This window comes from Fusarium fujikuroi, chromosome FFUJ_chr10, assembly GCF_900079805.1.
Source record: "Fusarium fujikuroi IMI 58289 draft genome, chromosome FFUJ_chr10".
In the NCBI taxonomy this organism is placed as follows: Eukaryota; Fungi; Ascomycota; class Sordariomycetes; order Hypocreales; family Nectriaceae; genus Fusarium; species Fusarium fujikuroi.
The window spans coordinates 946,290-958,671 of record NC_036631.1 but is presented as its reverse complement, the minus strand read 5'-3'; the positions used below and the strand labels follow the sequence as shown (position 1 = coordinate 958,671).

Sequence of the window (12,382 nt, the reverse complement as noted above, 5' to 3'; positions counted from 1 at the left end):
CTCGAAAAAGGGCAAGGCAGTTGATGGTTCTATACTTCTATAGTTTAACGCGATATTCTACAGTCCGGTCTTCTTCAAGTCTATAACGCTCAGGCTAACTTGGTTGGTGCTGCTAGGGGGCAACCACCCGCCTCCAATGATAGCCAAGAAGTTATCGTTCTCCTTGAATATCATAAGTCCGCGAGTATACGCATTAGGCTGAGGAGTAGCAAATTCGACCCAAGAGTTCTCAGCACCGAGATTCTTGTTGACAAAGATCTGAGACTGGCTTCCAGCACTGACGATGATACTTCCGTTGGCTCCTCCAACCGAACTCCAGACAACGGTAGGAGAGCTTACGGGGCGGGTGCCCTTGTTGCTAACCAGAGCATACTCCTTGGCGGCGAGGATGTTGAGAGGGTTGGAGGTGAGACGGTAGAATATTCTGCAGCCTTGCGTACCGCAGGTCTCGTAGACAAAGATGTACTGGCCGTTGGGAAGGAGAGTGATTCCTGGCATACCGGGACGGGCGTTGTAGTTGCTATCAGCGACGTCGTTGACAAGGGAAGACCAGCTGACGAGATCAGTGGTGGTTTGGTGAGAGAGCTTCTGGCCGTGCTTGGGATCACGCTGGTCAGCGTAGTAGCAAACGAGCTTGTCCTGATAGACCCTGGTTTTAAGTTAGCACAGATTCTTTGAGGAGTAGAGGAAGGGGTCTTACATCATGTGAGGCTCCCAGACTGGTGTGAGGCCGTTATTGGGACGAGCTTCGCCGCCCGAAGCAATGCTGCTAGCAAACTTCCAGCTCTTTCCACCATCAGTGCTAGCATATACATCAATCTTGGTCTTGCTCAGATCAGTAGGAATGCTGTTTCCTGTGCAAAGGATAGTTCCCTTAGGATACTTTCCAATTGCTCTTGGAAGCTCATAAAGGTCTGGCTGGTATCTCAATCCCCAATTGTTAACTGTATCCTGGACCTTTCCGATCTGAGTCCACTTGACACCGCCATCTGTAGAACGGTAGATGGGGAAGTAAACCAGCGGGGGCTCCGGGGAGTAGTTCTCCCAGGTTGCAAGCAGAGAGCCGTCCGAGAGTTGGATGGACCGGGCATAGAGAACGCGAGGGTCTGTCCAGCCAGCGTTGGAAGGGGGAGAGAAGATGACATTATTGGAGAATGTTGAAGTAGGAACAGCACGCTTGGCTGGTGTAGGAGGCTCTTGGTTTGCAGTAGGAGCAGCGAGGACTGCAGAGAGACTCAAGAGTCCTCCCCAGAGAAGAGATTGGAAGCGCATGATTTGTATGAGGTACAGACGAGGATGCTACTGTCTCTTCTCTCGTTCCCAGCGATCCTCAGCACTTCTTATAGCATTTCACATATTCACATTCCTGCCTCGGCAGCTCTCTCAGCTCGTCACCCATAGTCTTGGCGATCAAGTTCGGGATATCTACCGACCATGCAGGCCACAATGTCACGAAGTTTCTCCCCAGCGGCAGCATCTCAATGGCGCGGTAAATCCTGCATGGTGTCATGACCTCCTTCTCTGGGATAATAAGCCGTTGATCCCCCTGCTCGTTGCGGTTTGTGGGGTCCCCGCGTGAACATGTTTTTGTGCGGGGAACAACTTGACGCGCTTTTGCTTGATTGGGTCGACGGAGAGGGTAGCTCCGAAAATGGCTTAGACCTTGGTTTGGAAGAGAGGAATACGGACTTTGAGGTGATCTTTTGCCTGTTTGTGACGTAGCTTCAGGTATATTAAGTACGCGGAATGATACCGTGGAAATGGTGAGGTTATCCTATTGGGTTGGCCCCTGGGAGTCTTAATTGTAAGCTTAAAACTCGATGCGCTCCAATCATGAGGCTCATTTTGTCTTAAACTGGACTCAAGCTTGGCCACCAAACATGACATTAAGAAAATGAACTTGAATACAAAGGGAGCACAGAGTAGGATATGAAGTGTTTCTTGATAAGCTGGAGTATTTGTTCCAGCGAACTATTGTACACAAAGCCTGCTGTAATGATTTTATCCTGTACAGTAGTAGGTGCCTAGATGGTCGAAATTGAAGAACTTACCCGGCAGCACAGAGATAGAATAAACTAAAAGCAAGCAACAAGCCACTACTCTCAGTTATAAGACGAATATCCAGGCCAGCTTTTAGAAAGAATTCTTCTCTTGGGTTTCAAAACTTAATTATTGCCAATTGGCAAAAATGCAAAAGAAGCGGATAACAGTGGAATTAAACCACCTATCTTGGACGAACAGGGAATCGAACCCTGGACCACTCCCAGATTATTCTGATGAATTATGCTAAGGGAGTATTATACCACTAAACCATTCGCCCGCAACGACTTATGATTGGTTGGTAGAGCTTTTAAAATTGTACTCTATATAGATGATCCGGAGCTGAGCACTGCGATTCTATGCATTGCGCTACCACCAGCCCCAACCGCTCTGCATGTACGGAGTAGAAGATGCAATCTGCAATCATTTGCCCTTTGCTACCTACAGTCACACAGCCTTTATTAGGAGCCTCTCAAGTCTCATAGTCCGGTATTCTTCATGATAGAAAATGTTGGACAAAGATCCAACAGTGCTGTGACACCTCAATGTTAACGTTACCTAGCATGCATCAAGTCTACCCGAGTGAATAGATAAAGCCGTCAAGCCACTTCAGCTTGGTCGATCCAACCAACATCAGAATCACGATGGAGGCTAAGTCCCGGCTCAGACTCGAGCCCGGATAGGATGGAAGTCGGCATCCGTGTCCGTGAGCAAGCCATCGGTCATGTAGGTCGCTACTGAGGCCAATGGGCATGGTTCATTACCCAGTTGCCCACATGCCGTCCACATTTATGATAGCTGGATACCCCATCTTGCGAAAGATATGACTGACGGTGCTGTTGGGTCAGCATATCCTTTTCTATCTCAGGGAAATGGTAAGCGCAGAAATGCAGGTCAACTGCTTCTGTGCCAACGGATAGAGAGCTTGTAGCTTGTATAAACTGGAGTAGCAGTGTCATGGGCGGAAGCTGGCAGGCCATGCCGATTGTGTGGAGCAAGGATGCTTCAGTGTGCACTCGTCAATCTCTTGACACTCCCTCTATTAGTCTCAGTCGTGAAGGCTCCGAAGATCGGCATCAATTGAGCCCCTGAGTGAGCAGCTATATTGCTCTCGATGACTACTGATAACTATGTGTCAAGAAGGCAGATTACGGGAACAATTGCGTCTTGCTAGAGTAGCACAAGTCTGCAAAATCACGAGAGTTAGTCCGGGTCTGCTTGACATGGTCTCACGCGCGAAACGTGTCGGCCACGTGGAAACTCGAACTAACAAGTAGCTAGCCCAGCTATCCGACCAGAGACTGTCAGGGGTTCATGAGTCAGTGTCAAGGAGCAGTCTTATGAAAGTTCTAGCAACTGCCGAATTGTGACTTGCTTAGCTTGCATAATCAATGCAGATTATGAGTTGGTGGCGGCGTTACGGTTTCGTGTTCGCTGCTGTCTCATTGGTGGTGTTTGTGCTAGGCTGGGGAATACGCGGTTGGCATACCCGGGACTCATGGTCATGCAATTCATGCAATCAATGAGATAACAGCCTGAGCCGCATTATGCATGGATTCACGGTGATCATGCGTGATAAGATACACTGTTGGTCACCGGGAATTTCAGGAGCCGCAATTGCGCCCCTAGGGAGATAACAAGATAGAGTGTAACTATCGCGACATTCTGAAAAGGTAAATGCCATCCATCCCCGGAGCCCAACAGAAGCCGTCACGGACTTTGGGGTTCCCACGTGGATGAATTCTCCTCAACAAGATTACCAGGGTATTTTCAGCCCTGAGCACAGACAAGCGGAACCTACGGAGTAAACCCAATGCATCTCATCTCCCGCCCACTGATCATTTGTGATAGTGACATTGTAGCGTAGAATGGTATATCGGGGTTGAGGCCGTTGTCCCGCCGTTCTAAACTATTGAAGCGGATATCTGGGGCATCCGCAGAGGATCGACATGCATTTGATTCAGAAGAAGAAAGATCATGAGCTCTAGTGCGAGCAAAAGTGCAAAATGAGCCGGACTGTTGGTTTCTGGGCCTAGTCCAAGGATCCATTGTCTGTGAACATTTTTACTGAAGCTCATAAGCATAAGCAAGACAAAATACAGAAAGGGAACGATCGGCGATGATGCGTTTAGATGAAACGGGCAATGCAGCCATCACGTCAAAAAGCCCAAGTCAAGGGTCTTTCTAGAAACAGTCGATTTCTTCGGCATCAACAAGCTTTGTTCCAATTCATGCGTGCATCATGGAGAATCGGTCGAAGGGAGATCTCGGAATTCCCGCGAGCCATTCTCCCAGATTGACGAATCACCTCGAACCCCGTTGGCTCTTGGACCCAAGTGGAACCACTTTTTGGCGCCATGGAATCGTAATTTGCGTTATCTCGTTTAGCGCCTCCTTGAGCCTCAAAATCAAATGGTTCACTGAGTCGTTGGGTGAGGGGAGCGCACCATCTCACGGCCGAGTCGGTTGGCGCCACAGTAGATCTGGTCCGTTAATGTTCGGATCATGTCCATGTCCATATTTCCATGGGGGCCTCGGGGGCTTGATCATGTCACGCAGCGGAACCGCAGGCGCAATTTGCTTCAAGGTCAGCCAGCGTCAGCCCAAGTGGGTGAGCGGAGCCGGCGGTGTCGCTTCAATGTTGCATGTCGATCATCGGTGGAGATCACCAACAACAATCGGATACATACAATTGACAAGGGCGTTTCAGATGGAGAAAAAAAAACCACAGCACAGTAAAAGAGCAAGGCCGAATTGCTGGGTGGTTTTGTCCCATATTTATCAACAGGACTGTAAGGGTAACCTTTCCCGTGTCTCGAGAATTTTCCTAGATTGATGGAGCTGTTTTTAGGCTCCAAAAATACATGATTGGTGGAAGAGATGCTTCAAAGACTCTAGACAGATGATGCTAGACTGGACTCGTCCTAGAAGCAAACCTTGTTCCTTCGGTGAAGGGGGTCATGGCCACAAAGGTTGGTCCCTTGGTAACGATGCAGCATCGAAGCTCAAGCGGCTTATACCTTGCAGTGAAGTAAACAAAACAATAACATGCGAGGCTGGGCTGTTTTGAGCTGAGTTATCAGGGCACACCAGAGAGGAGGAGTGCTTGGCGGGTGGTCACTGCTCCACGGACTAAAGGAGACGCCCAGCCTCTGCTGCAAGATGCAGCATGCTAGCTAGTGACACAACATCGTATGCACGTGGATTAATCAACAGCCTAATCTCCATCTAGATCTAGTCAGTCGCGTGGTCGGACGGCTCGCCATGTGGTTCTCCGCTTCCCACGAGAAAAAGACTCTGCATCCGCTCGCTCAAAGAGGAATCGTTCGGCGGCCGCACGAGTAATGTAGGTTCCCTTTCCAATCCTTTATCATCTCCGGCTCCGCCATCGCATCGCATCGTCGCCCGGGCCTGCTATCGTCCGCTCACCTGTGCTGCTTCTTTCTTTCTTTTGCTTCTCCAGAGCTGAAGTGATGCTTGACCTAGGAGGTTCTACTACTCTGCAGAGGCGAGCTTCAACGCAGGTACCCAGCATGTCAAAGGGAACAATCACACAGTCGTCATCGCGATTGCTATGCGCGTCAAACGATGACCGACCGCAATCAAAGGTCGGTACTTGGCTCCGGACATAACACCGGCTATAACAACAACATTTGCTTTTTTGTTCAACACCGCTAACAGCTGCCAACAGGACCTCCAGGACCTATTCTCCGCCCTCCTCGCCAGTCTTCTCCCTCTCGTCCCTCATCGCGTCCGCTTCATCAAGATCGAGCACACATTCCTCGCCGAAGATGCTATCCACAACCTCGGCAATCTCAAACTTACCCAGTCAAATCGTATGCCTGACCCTAGCAACCCATCGGGCACCGTCGTCTCCACCTCCACAACAACCTTCTCCATGAACAAGAATACAGCCCGAAATCTGTGTCAGCAATTCGTCGATGCCCGATATATCGAGTCTGCCGATGGAAAGCCCGACCAGGTGTTTCAACAAAGAGGTGGAGTATGGAGACCAACGTCCAAGGGCATCATGATCTTTGACTGGTTCTGTCAATCAAATGGCCTGTACCAGGATCAGCTTAGCGAGCTACACTGTCTCATCACAGGGCCTTTGTTGCATCTGGAACGAGATGTCAAGACTGACAAGTGCCATGTGGATCGAGCCACCACTGAGGTTGTCTTCTGTCGGTTGATCGGCGTTGACGGACGAGGCAAGAAGGGGCCTTACTCAGAGGGTGCAGCAGGTATCCGACTCCAGCCAGAACGCAAGGTGAATGGGAAGACATACCATGATACTTGCACTGGCCAAGTCATCGCTGAGTGGCTGCGAGACAACACGACATGCGTCGATCTTCGAGAAGCCGTCAACATAGCAACCCACTTCGTGCACTACAACCTCATCGAGTCAGTGACAACAGACATGGCTTACATGAATCAATTCGCCGCTTGCAAACTCTTCCAACCTACTCCCATCGCTATCTACCAACTCTCCCAACGCGGTCAAGACCTTGTCGAGACCAGCTCATCGAGTCGTTGCTCATCACAAGGCAAGACAGACACATCGTCAGCAAAGGGCGGCGTCAACGAGAGCAACCGCCATAAGCTTGAGAAGATCCTACTCGACCCTACGCTACGATTGTTGTTCCGCGAGAACCTTCGAGAGACATACTGTGAAGAGAGTCTTGCATTTTACGAGCAGGCTGATGAGATCATTCGGGACTCCAAGGCCATGCTTGAGACTATGCTGAAGGATAAGAAGGGCGATGATGCAGCGAACGAGCTTCTTTCCCAAGCGCATGTTGTATTCAACACCTTCCTCGCACCTGGGTCACCGCGAGAGGTCAACGTCAACCACAAGATCCGATCAAGTCTTGCTCAACGCATGACCAAGGCCCAGGCACTCGATGCCACAGTAGCAGATACCTTGCAAGAGGTGACATCACTATTGGAGACTGCCCAAGATGCCGTCTTCAAATTAATGGCCACTGTAAGTCAATCCCTATACCGCTCTACAACATCATACTGACGGATCATAGGACTCTGTGCCCAAGTTTCTCAACAACCCAGCAGCCGAAAGCCGACTTGTTCAAGCCGGCGTGCGATGATACCATCATTTCTTTTTTTTTTTTTTGGAGACGGGATGTTCGATATAATAAAGCGAGCGAGCATGGCTATACCAGCCACATTACCATTATTCTAATGTTTTCATTTCCTTTGTCGCATAGCAATTGTACGATGGTCGGAGATGATTCCCCCATAGATTAAGATAGATCGCGACTTGAGGCAGAGCCGACAGTATGTCGTGCTACAGGGACTGATCAAGGGCTGGGTTGCTTGGTATAACGCACCCTGCATAAATTTAGATAAGGCCATGAGCATCAATACCATATCTTGAGCCACTTCATTCTCGATCCCTTGCATGAAATCATCTAAATAACCCCCGAGTGGAGTCATCGCTAAGTCGTTTGTCGCCATATTTGAAGAGTCCTACAACTGGGAGCTCGAATGCGTCTTTGGATCAGATTTAGCTCCTGTCACCGTGCTAATCCTTCAGAAACAGCTAAGTTCTCTCGGCTGATTTAAGCTCTCAGCCACAGGTCTCAGCGGCAAATAACACTTCTTAGACACTTCAGAAACAGCAAGCCCCAGACCCCAGATCTCACTGGAGGGGCGGTGAAGACAAGCAGCAAAGTCAAGTCTTCAACGACAGATGGGAGTTTCGTTCAAAAGTGAAGCACACATAGACTCTAAAATCGTGGAATATGTGTCTTTTGACCATTGATACTGCTTTATCAAGCGGCCATCATCTCTTCTACCTAAGCCTCGACGGATAAGAAGCCACCTACCAACCTCTCATGCGGCGATATGGTATAATAATTGCCTTTTGCACTAAAGCGAGTCTAGGCACTGCCGTAGTTATGGCTTTTCAACAGCAAACGTGACCGGTCGCCCGCCACAAGTTGGGGCGTATCGAAACAGCCGATGCTCTTTAGCAGCCAACAATGACATACCCTCCCTCCTGACATGATTCTCCATTAGGGATTCTAATATCGGAACCCTGCTAGCTCTCTATTATTTTATCACACAGTCAGTGTTAGTCCTTACAGCTGAGACATTGGTTATCATTGCCGGAGTCGCGGAGGAGCTAGTATCGCGTCCATTTGTCCGAACGCCAAACTTTAACAATAAGGCCAACTATGTCTGGCGTGAGATACTAGTGATGAATGATCGGACACTCCGATCTGTGGCGCATTTTGCTACTACTAGCAGGGAGACGAAACATAAAGACTCCAACTCGACGCATTTCAACTATTGGAATGCGGCGGATACTATGTATACGTCTGATGCGTCAAGCAAGGCGGTTTCTATGCATGAACCCCGTGAGAGGGATGAGCCAGCTGGAGAGGCCTTCTCAGATGGCTGGAATTGTACTTGTACAGTTGGAATTTTGGCGCAAGAGTACAAAATGTGAAGAGCTGGCTTCTGGTGTTGGGTCGAAGGTGGAGAAGCTTGGTGATGACAGGGTGTCTTTTAATACTTCGATTTTGCGACTGGGGAGCTATACTTGCATGTATATGGTTGCGAAGGAGAATTACAACACCTACCCCAGAAGAGTCCCGTCCTATAAGATCAAGAGCAACATGTTACAACAGTAGAGGCTTTAAGCCGAGGATTGGGCAGCTTATATATAATACACCGTGATACATGACTTTGATGAGAGGAAACAAGATGGACATTTTCTCTACTTTGTAATTTCCATTTCAGAGCTCATTTTGCGTAAATCTTCTCGCCTTTGACCAAGAGTGCCACCATGGCACCTTCGCCCATTCGAAACTGTGGCGCCCCGATGGCTTCGAGGATAGTAGATATCGTGAAAGAGTGAGTGGTCAAAGCAATGCATGATCCCGAATCATGTCTCCAAACATCCTCAAGTAGTTCTTGTGTCCGGGCAACGTGTGCTTCATTCGACTCTGATCGATCAGCATGCCACAACACATCTTCCTCGGCAAAGCCTGATTCCAACTCATAGTCGGGATAAGCGGCTTGAATCCACTGTCTCGTCCTCCGCTTATCACACGTATGATTGGTAAGTCGTTCTCGAAGATATTCTTTCACTATAGGCCTGAACTCGGTCCCTTGTTCCGTGATGATGTCCCTGAAAATCAGGTTCGTTGTCTTGAGACCTCGAGCAAGCGGACTGGTATAGATAGCATCGGGGACGGGAAAGCCCGCATGCCGGATGCCCTCAGTATACAGTTTCCCGACGTCTTTGGCTTGTTGAACTCCCTTTTCAACAAGCTCGGCATCAAGCCAAGTCCTATTTGAGTCACCGGGTAGCTTTGACCAGTGATTCTAATGACTATCAGCTTACTATAACCATGTTCGGTGCATTAGGAGATGCATACCTTCCATTCTTCTGACCCAACTTCCTCCATCACGTCGTTATGAACACCGTGGCCATGTCGCGCAACTAGCAAGATTTTATGTGAGACATCTGAATCGTCCTGGTCATTTGATTGTTTGACGTGCTCAGTAAGCCTCGCCCATTCTCGATCATTACGCAAACCGAGGTTTGGCTGAGTGGTGAGCTTCGAACCAGGATATGAGTGAGAAATCACTGGGTAGTCAACAAGCCAATCAGGTTCGAAGGTGAACTTGTACGAGCATTTGGGGCCTGACATTGGGAAAGATGACAGAAGTGGTGGGAAAAAAGAACCTGGATGCATTGGAGGGGATTGTCGGCAGGTGTATTAAAGATCACATGGGCAAGGCAGACAGGCAATTGCAGTAATGGCAAGATGAAAGAAGAAACATGGAAAGCCTAGACCATAAGACTCATGGCTCACCCAATGTCGATAAAGACATGGCTGACTTTGTGAGGCAGTGAGACGGAGGCCCCCTCATTCAGCAGCCAATGATGCAACGCCAACAAATCCCGCGCTTTGCAGTTCTAGACTAACGTCTCAAGCCCATGACAAATATCGCTAGGGCTGAATCGTAAGAGCTGGTAAATGGCTACGCCTTTTATCGCAGGGCTTCCTCTGACGTTCTTTTGCTTCTTGTTCCGCCACTCCAGAGCGTTTTTTTAACATCACGTCTCTATTTTTCTTTCGCATATGAGGGATCAATGGCTCTAGTCTATTCCCAGTTCCCTGTCAAAGCTGGTGACTTACGTCTTGTATCACTCGAGAGCTGGGCTGGAGATATCACCGAAGCAAAATGGAAGCTGAGAGTCGTGAGCTTGCATGATCCGTTGACACGCTACCACGCCCTTTCGTATAGGTGGGGGGCGCCTATCAACGAGGGGCCTTTCAGAACATACACTAACGAGCGCGTTGCGTCTATAAAATTTGGGGATGGAGAGCTTAAAGTTGCAAGAAACTTACTGGACTTCCTGATCCAGGTGAAGGAAGACAAAGAGCTCAAAGATAAGGAGTTCTGGATTGACGCCATATGTATAAACCAAGAGGACGACGATGAGAGGAGTTATCAGGTCAGCAACATGATGGCTGAGATCTACAGGAGAGCTAGTTCTGTCATTGCATGGCTTGGGGACTCGGATGCGCATACGAAGCAAGCTTTCGATCACATGGCCAAGGTAGCTGACCGGAACATTCTCAAATCATTGGGCATGCCAACTAGACGAAGAATCTCGGAACCTTCCGACCATGAGGAGGCTTGTTGGGAGGCCATTGGAAAGATCTTCGATAGGACCTACTGGAACAGATCATGGATTATCCAAGAACTCGTACTCCCAGAGCACGTAACTCTCCGCTGTGGAGTGTACTCAACAAATTGGGATATATTTGTGAAGGCTTCGCATAACATATCAACGAGCCCTTTGAAGCAGTTTTACGACAGTCGGCCCGCCGAGGGAACGTCATCTTCCGCCAGAAGCTTGAGAGCGTCCCGTAATTACGGAGTGCCGGCGATTATAAAAGCAACGAAATCAACCATGGCCACAGAGCACTGGGCTAATGTGCTATTATACACGCTGATAAGATCCCGTGACTGCGAGGCTACAGAGCTTGGGGACAAAGCATACGCTCTGCTGGGCCTTATCCAAGGTCGTGAAGGTATTGAAAAGTTGCCGCCGTTGCTGTGCCCAACGTACGGAAAGAATTGCAGTCCTGGAAAGACATACCTCGACATAGCCATTCAACTTCTCATGGATTGTGAGGATTTACTAGTCCTTTCTTGCGCAGAGGGTTTTCGTAATGTAAAGTTGAATGGTGCAGACCTTCCCTCCTGGGTTCCTGACTGGAGTGTCAGATATCCTCTTGGTCTCAGAGTCACAGGATATGAGAGATATCAAGCAGATTCATTTTTCTTCTCGGCGGACAGGAATTTGTCACGGGAAGAGAAGCTGGCCCTTTGGCCTGCTACATTCAACGAGACTGAGCTTACGATGACTATCCACGGAGTGCAAGTCGACAAGATCTCTTTCGTTGCAGAGTCAAAGCGCGATGTCTTGAATTACAAACCCTTTCCAAGACTCTTGGATATGCTATTGAGGCTGCCTGAAAAGGATAAAGTCACTGGCGAAGGTCGAATGGAAGCTTTCTGGCGGACGCTGACTAAAAATACTTATGGAGAGGCCAGAGTTCCTCCGCCAAAGGGATCATCAATGGGGCCTAGTTTTGCAAAATGGTTAAAAGAGAGAATGGAGTCCGTGGTATTGTCTCCAGAAGACGAAAACTATTGGACGAAGCTCAAAGAAGCTTTCAACAAGTTCTGGCCCCAAGATGCAGAATGGCTTACCGCCACCAAAGGACACGAGTCTGTCTTATCGATGGAATTTAGCTCGCAATTCGCATATGGGGAATACCTTCGACCGTTCGTAACAGAGAATGGATACATCGGACTTGGCTCACAGAATTTGCAGGAGGGAGATACAGTCTGGGTAGTACCACGATCGCGGGTGCCTTTAATATTTAGGCGTTTGAGCGAGTTCAATCCACAGGCGGATCACCATTGCCAGTTGGTAGGAGGGACATATCTCCATGGGTTCATGGATGGTAGCTGGTGGGGAAAGAAAGCGACCAAAGATGACACGCAAGCTATCATAATCCACTGATCAGTGAACCTGACGCTATTTAGTGTATTCAACGTAAACCATTAGGCATACTACGTAATCGAACCACAAAATCAAACACAATGACTAATTAGCTGGTACATTCTTCCGCCCAAACATAAACTCCAAAGCTCTTACACAAACTAGTAGTTCAGTCCATGCCACACTCATCTTCGGCAGTCTAGACAAATTACAGAGTCATTCCACTATACGTGATGTAAGTATCCATGTAAATACCAAGAAGTCGGATTATATGACAGGATCATA

The 12,382-nt window shown here is 48.7% G+C and overlaps 4 protein-coding genes, besides 1 other annotated feature; 2 read left to right on the top strand and 2 right to left on the bottom strand.

The window, feature by feature from the left end:
• Positions 1–57: 57 nt before the first annotated feature.
• Positions 58–1,272, bottom strand: FFUJ_10559 (related to BNR/Asp-box repeat domain protein; the record flags this gene model as incomplete). XM_023569357.1 has 2 exons in its annotated part: positions 58–649; positions 701–1,272. The coding sequence occupies 2 exons, from the start codon at positions 1,270–1,272 to the stop codon at positions 58–60; spliced, it is 1,164 nt and encodes a 387-aa protein (XP_023436582.1).
• Positions 1,273–2,230: 958 nt separating this feature from the next.
• Positions 2,231–2,320, bottom strand: a tRNA (tRNA-Ala).
• A 3,253-nt stretch (positions 2,321–5,573) lies between these two features.
• On the top strand, positions 5,574–7,145 carry FFUJ_10558 (probable developmental regulator flbA; the record flags this gene model as incomplete). XM_023569356.1 has 3 exons in its annotated part: positions 5,574–5,648; positions 5,732–7,027; positions 7,077–7,145. The coding sequence occupies 3 exons, from the start codon at positions 5,574–5,576 to the stop codon at positions 7,143–7,145; spliced, it is 1,440 nt and encodes a 479-aa protein (XP_023436581.1).
• A 1,663-nt stretch (positions 7,146–8,808) lies between these two features.
• Positions 8,809–9,722, bottom strand: FFUJ_10557 (related to PMU1-high copy suppressor of ts tps2 mutant phenotype; the record flags this gene model as incomplete). XM_023569355.1 has 2 exons in its annotated part: positions 8,809–9,393; positions 9,447–9,722. The coding sequence occupies 2 exons, from the start codon at positions 9,720–9,722 to the stop codon at positions 8,809–8,811; spliced, it is 861 nt and encodes a 286-aa protein (XP_023436580.1).
• Positions 9,723–10,168: 446 nt separating this feature from the next.
• Positions 10,169–12,118, top strand: FFUJ_10556 (related to heterokaryon incompatibility protein; the record flags this gene model as incomplete). The annotated part of the gene is made up of 1 exon (XM_023569354.1): positions 10,169–12,118. One exon carries the CDS (start codon positions 10,169–10,171, stop codon positions 12,116–12,118), a length of 1,950 nt encoding a protein of 649 aa, XP_023436579.1.
• Positions 12,119–12,382: the final 264 nt, after the last annotated feature.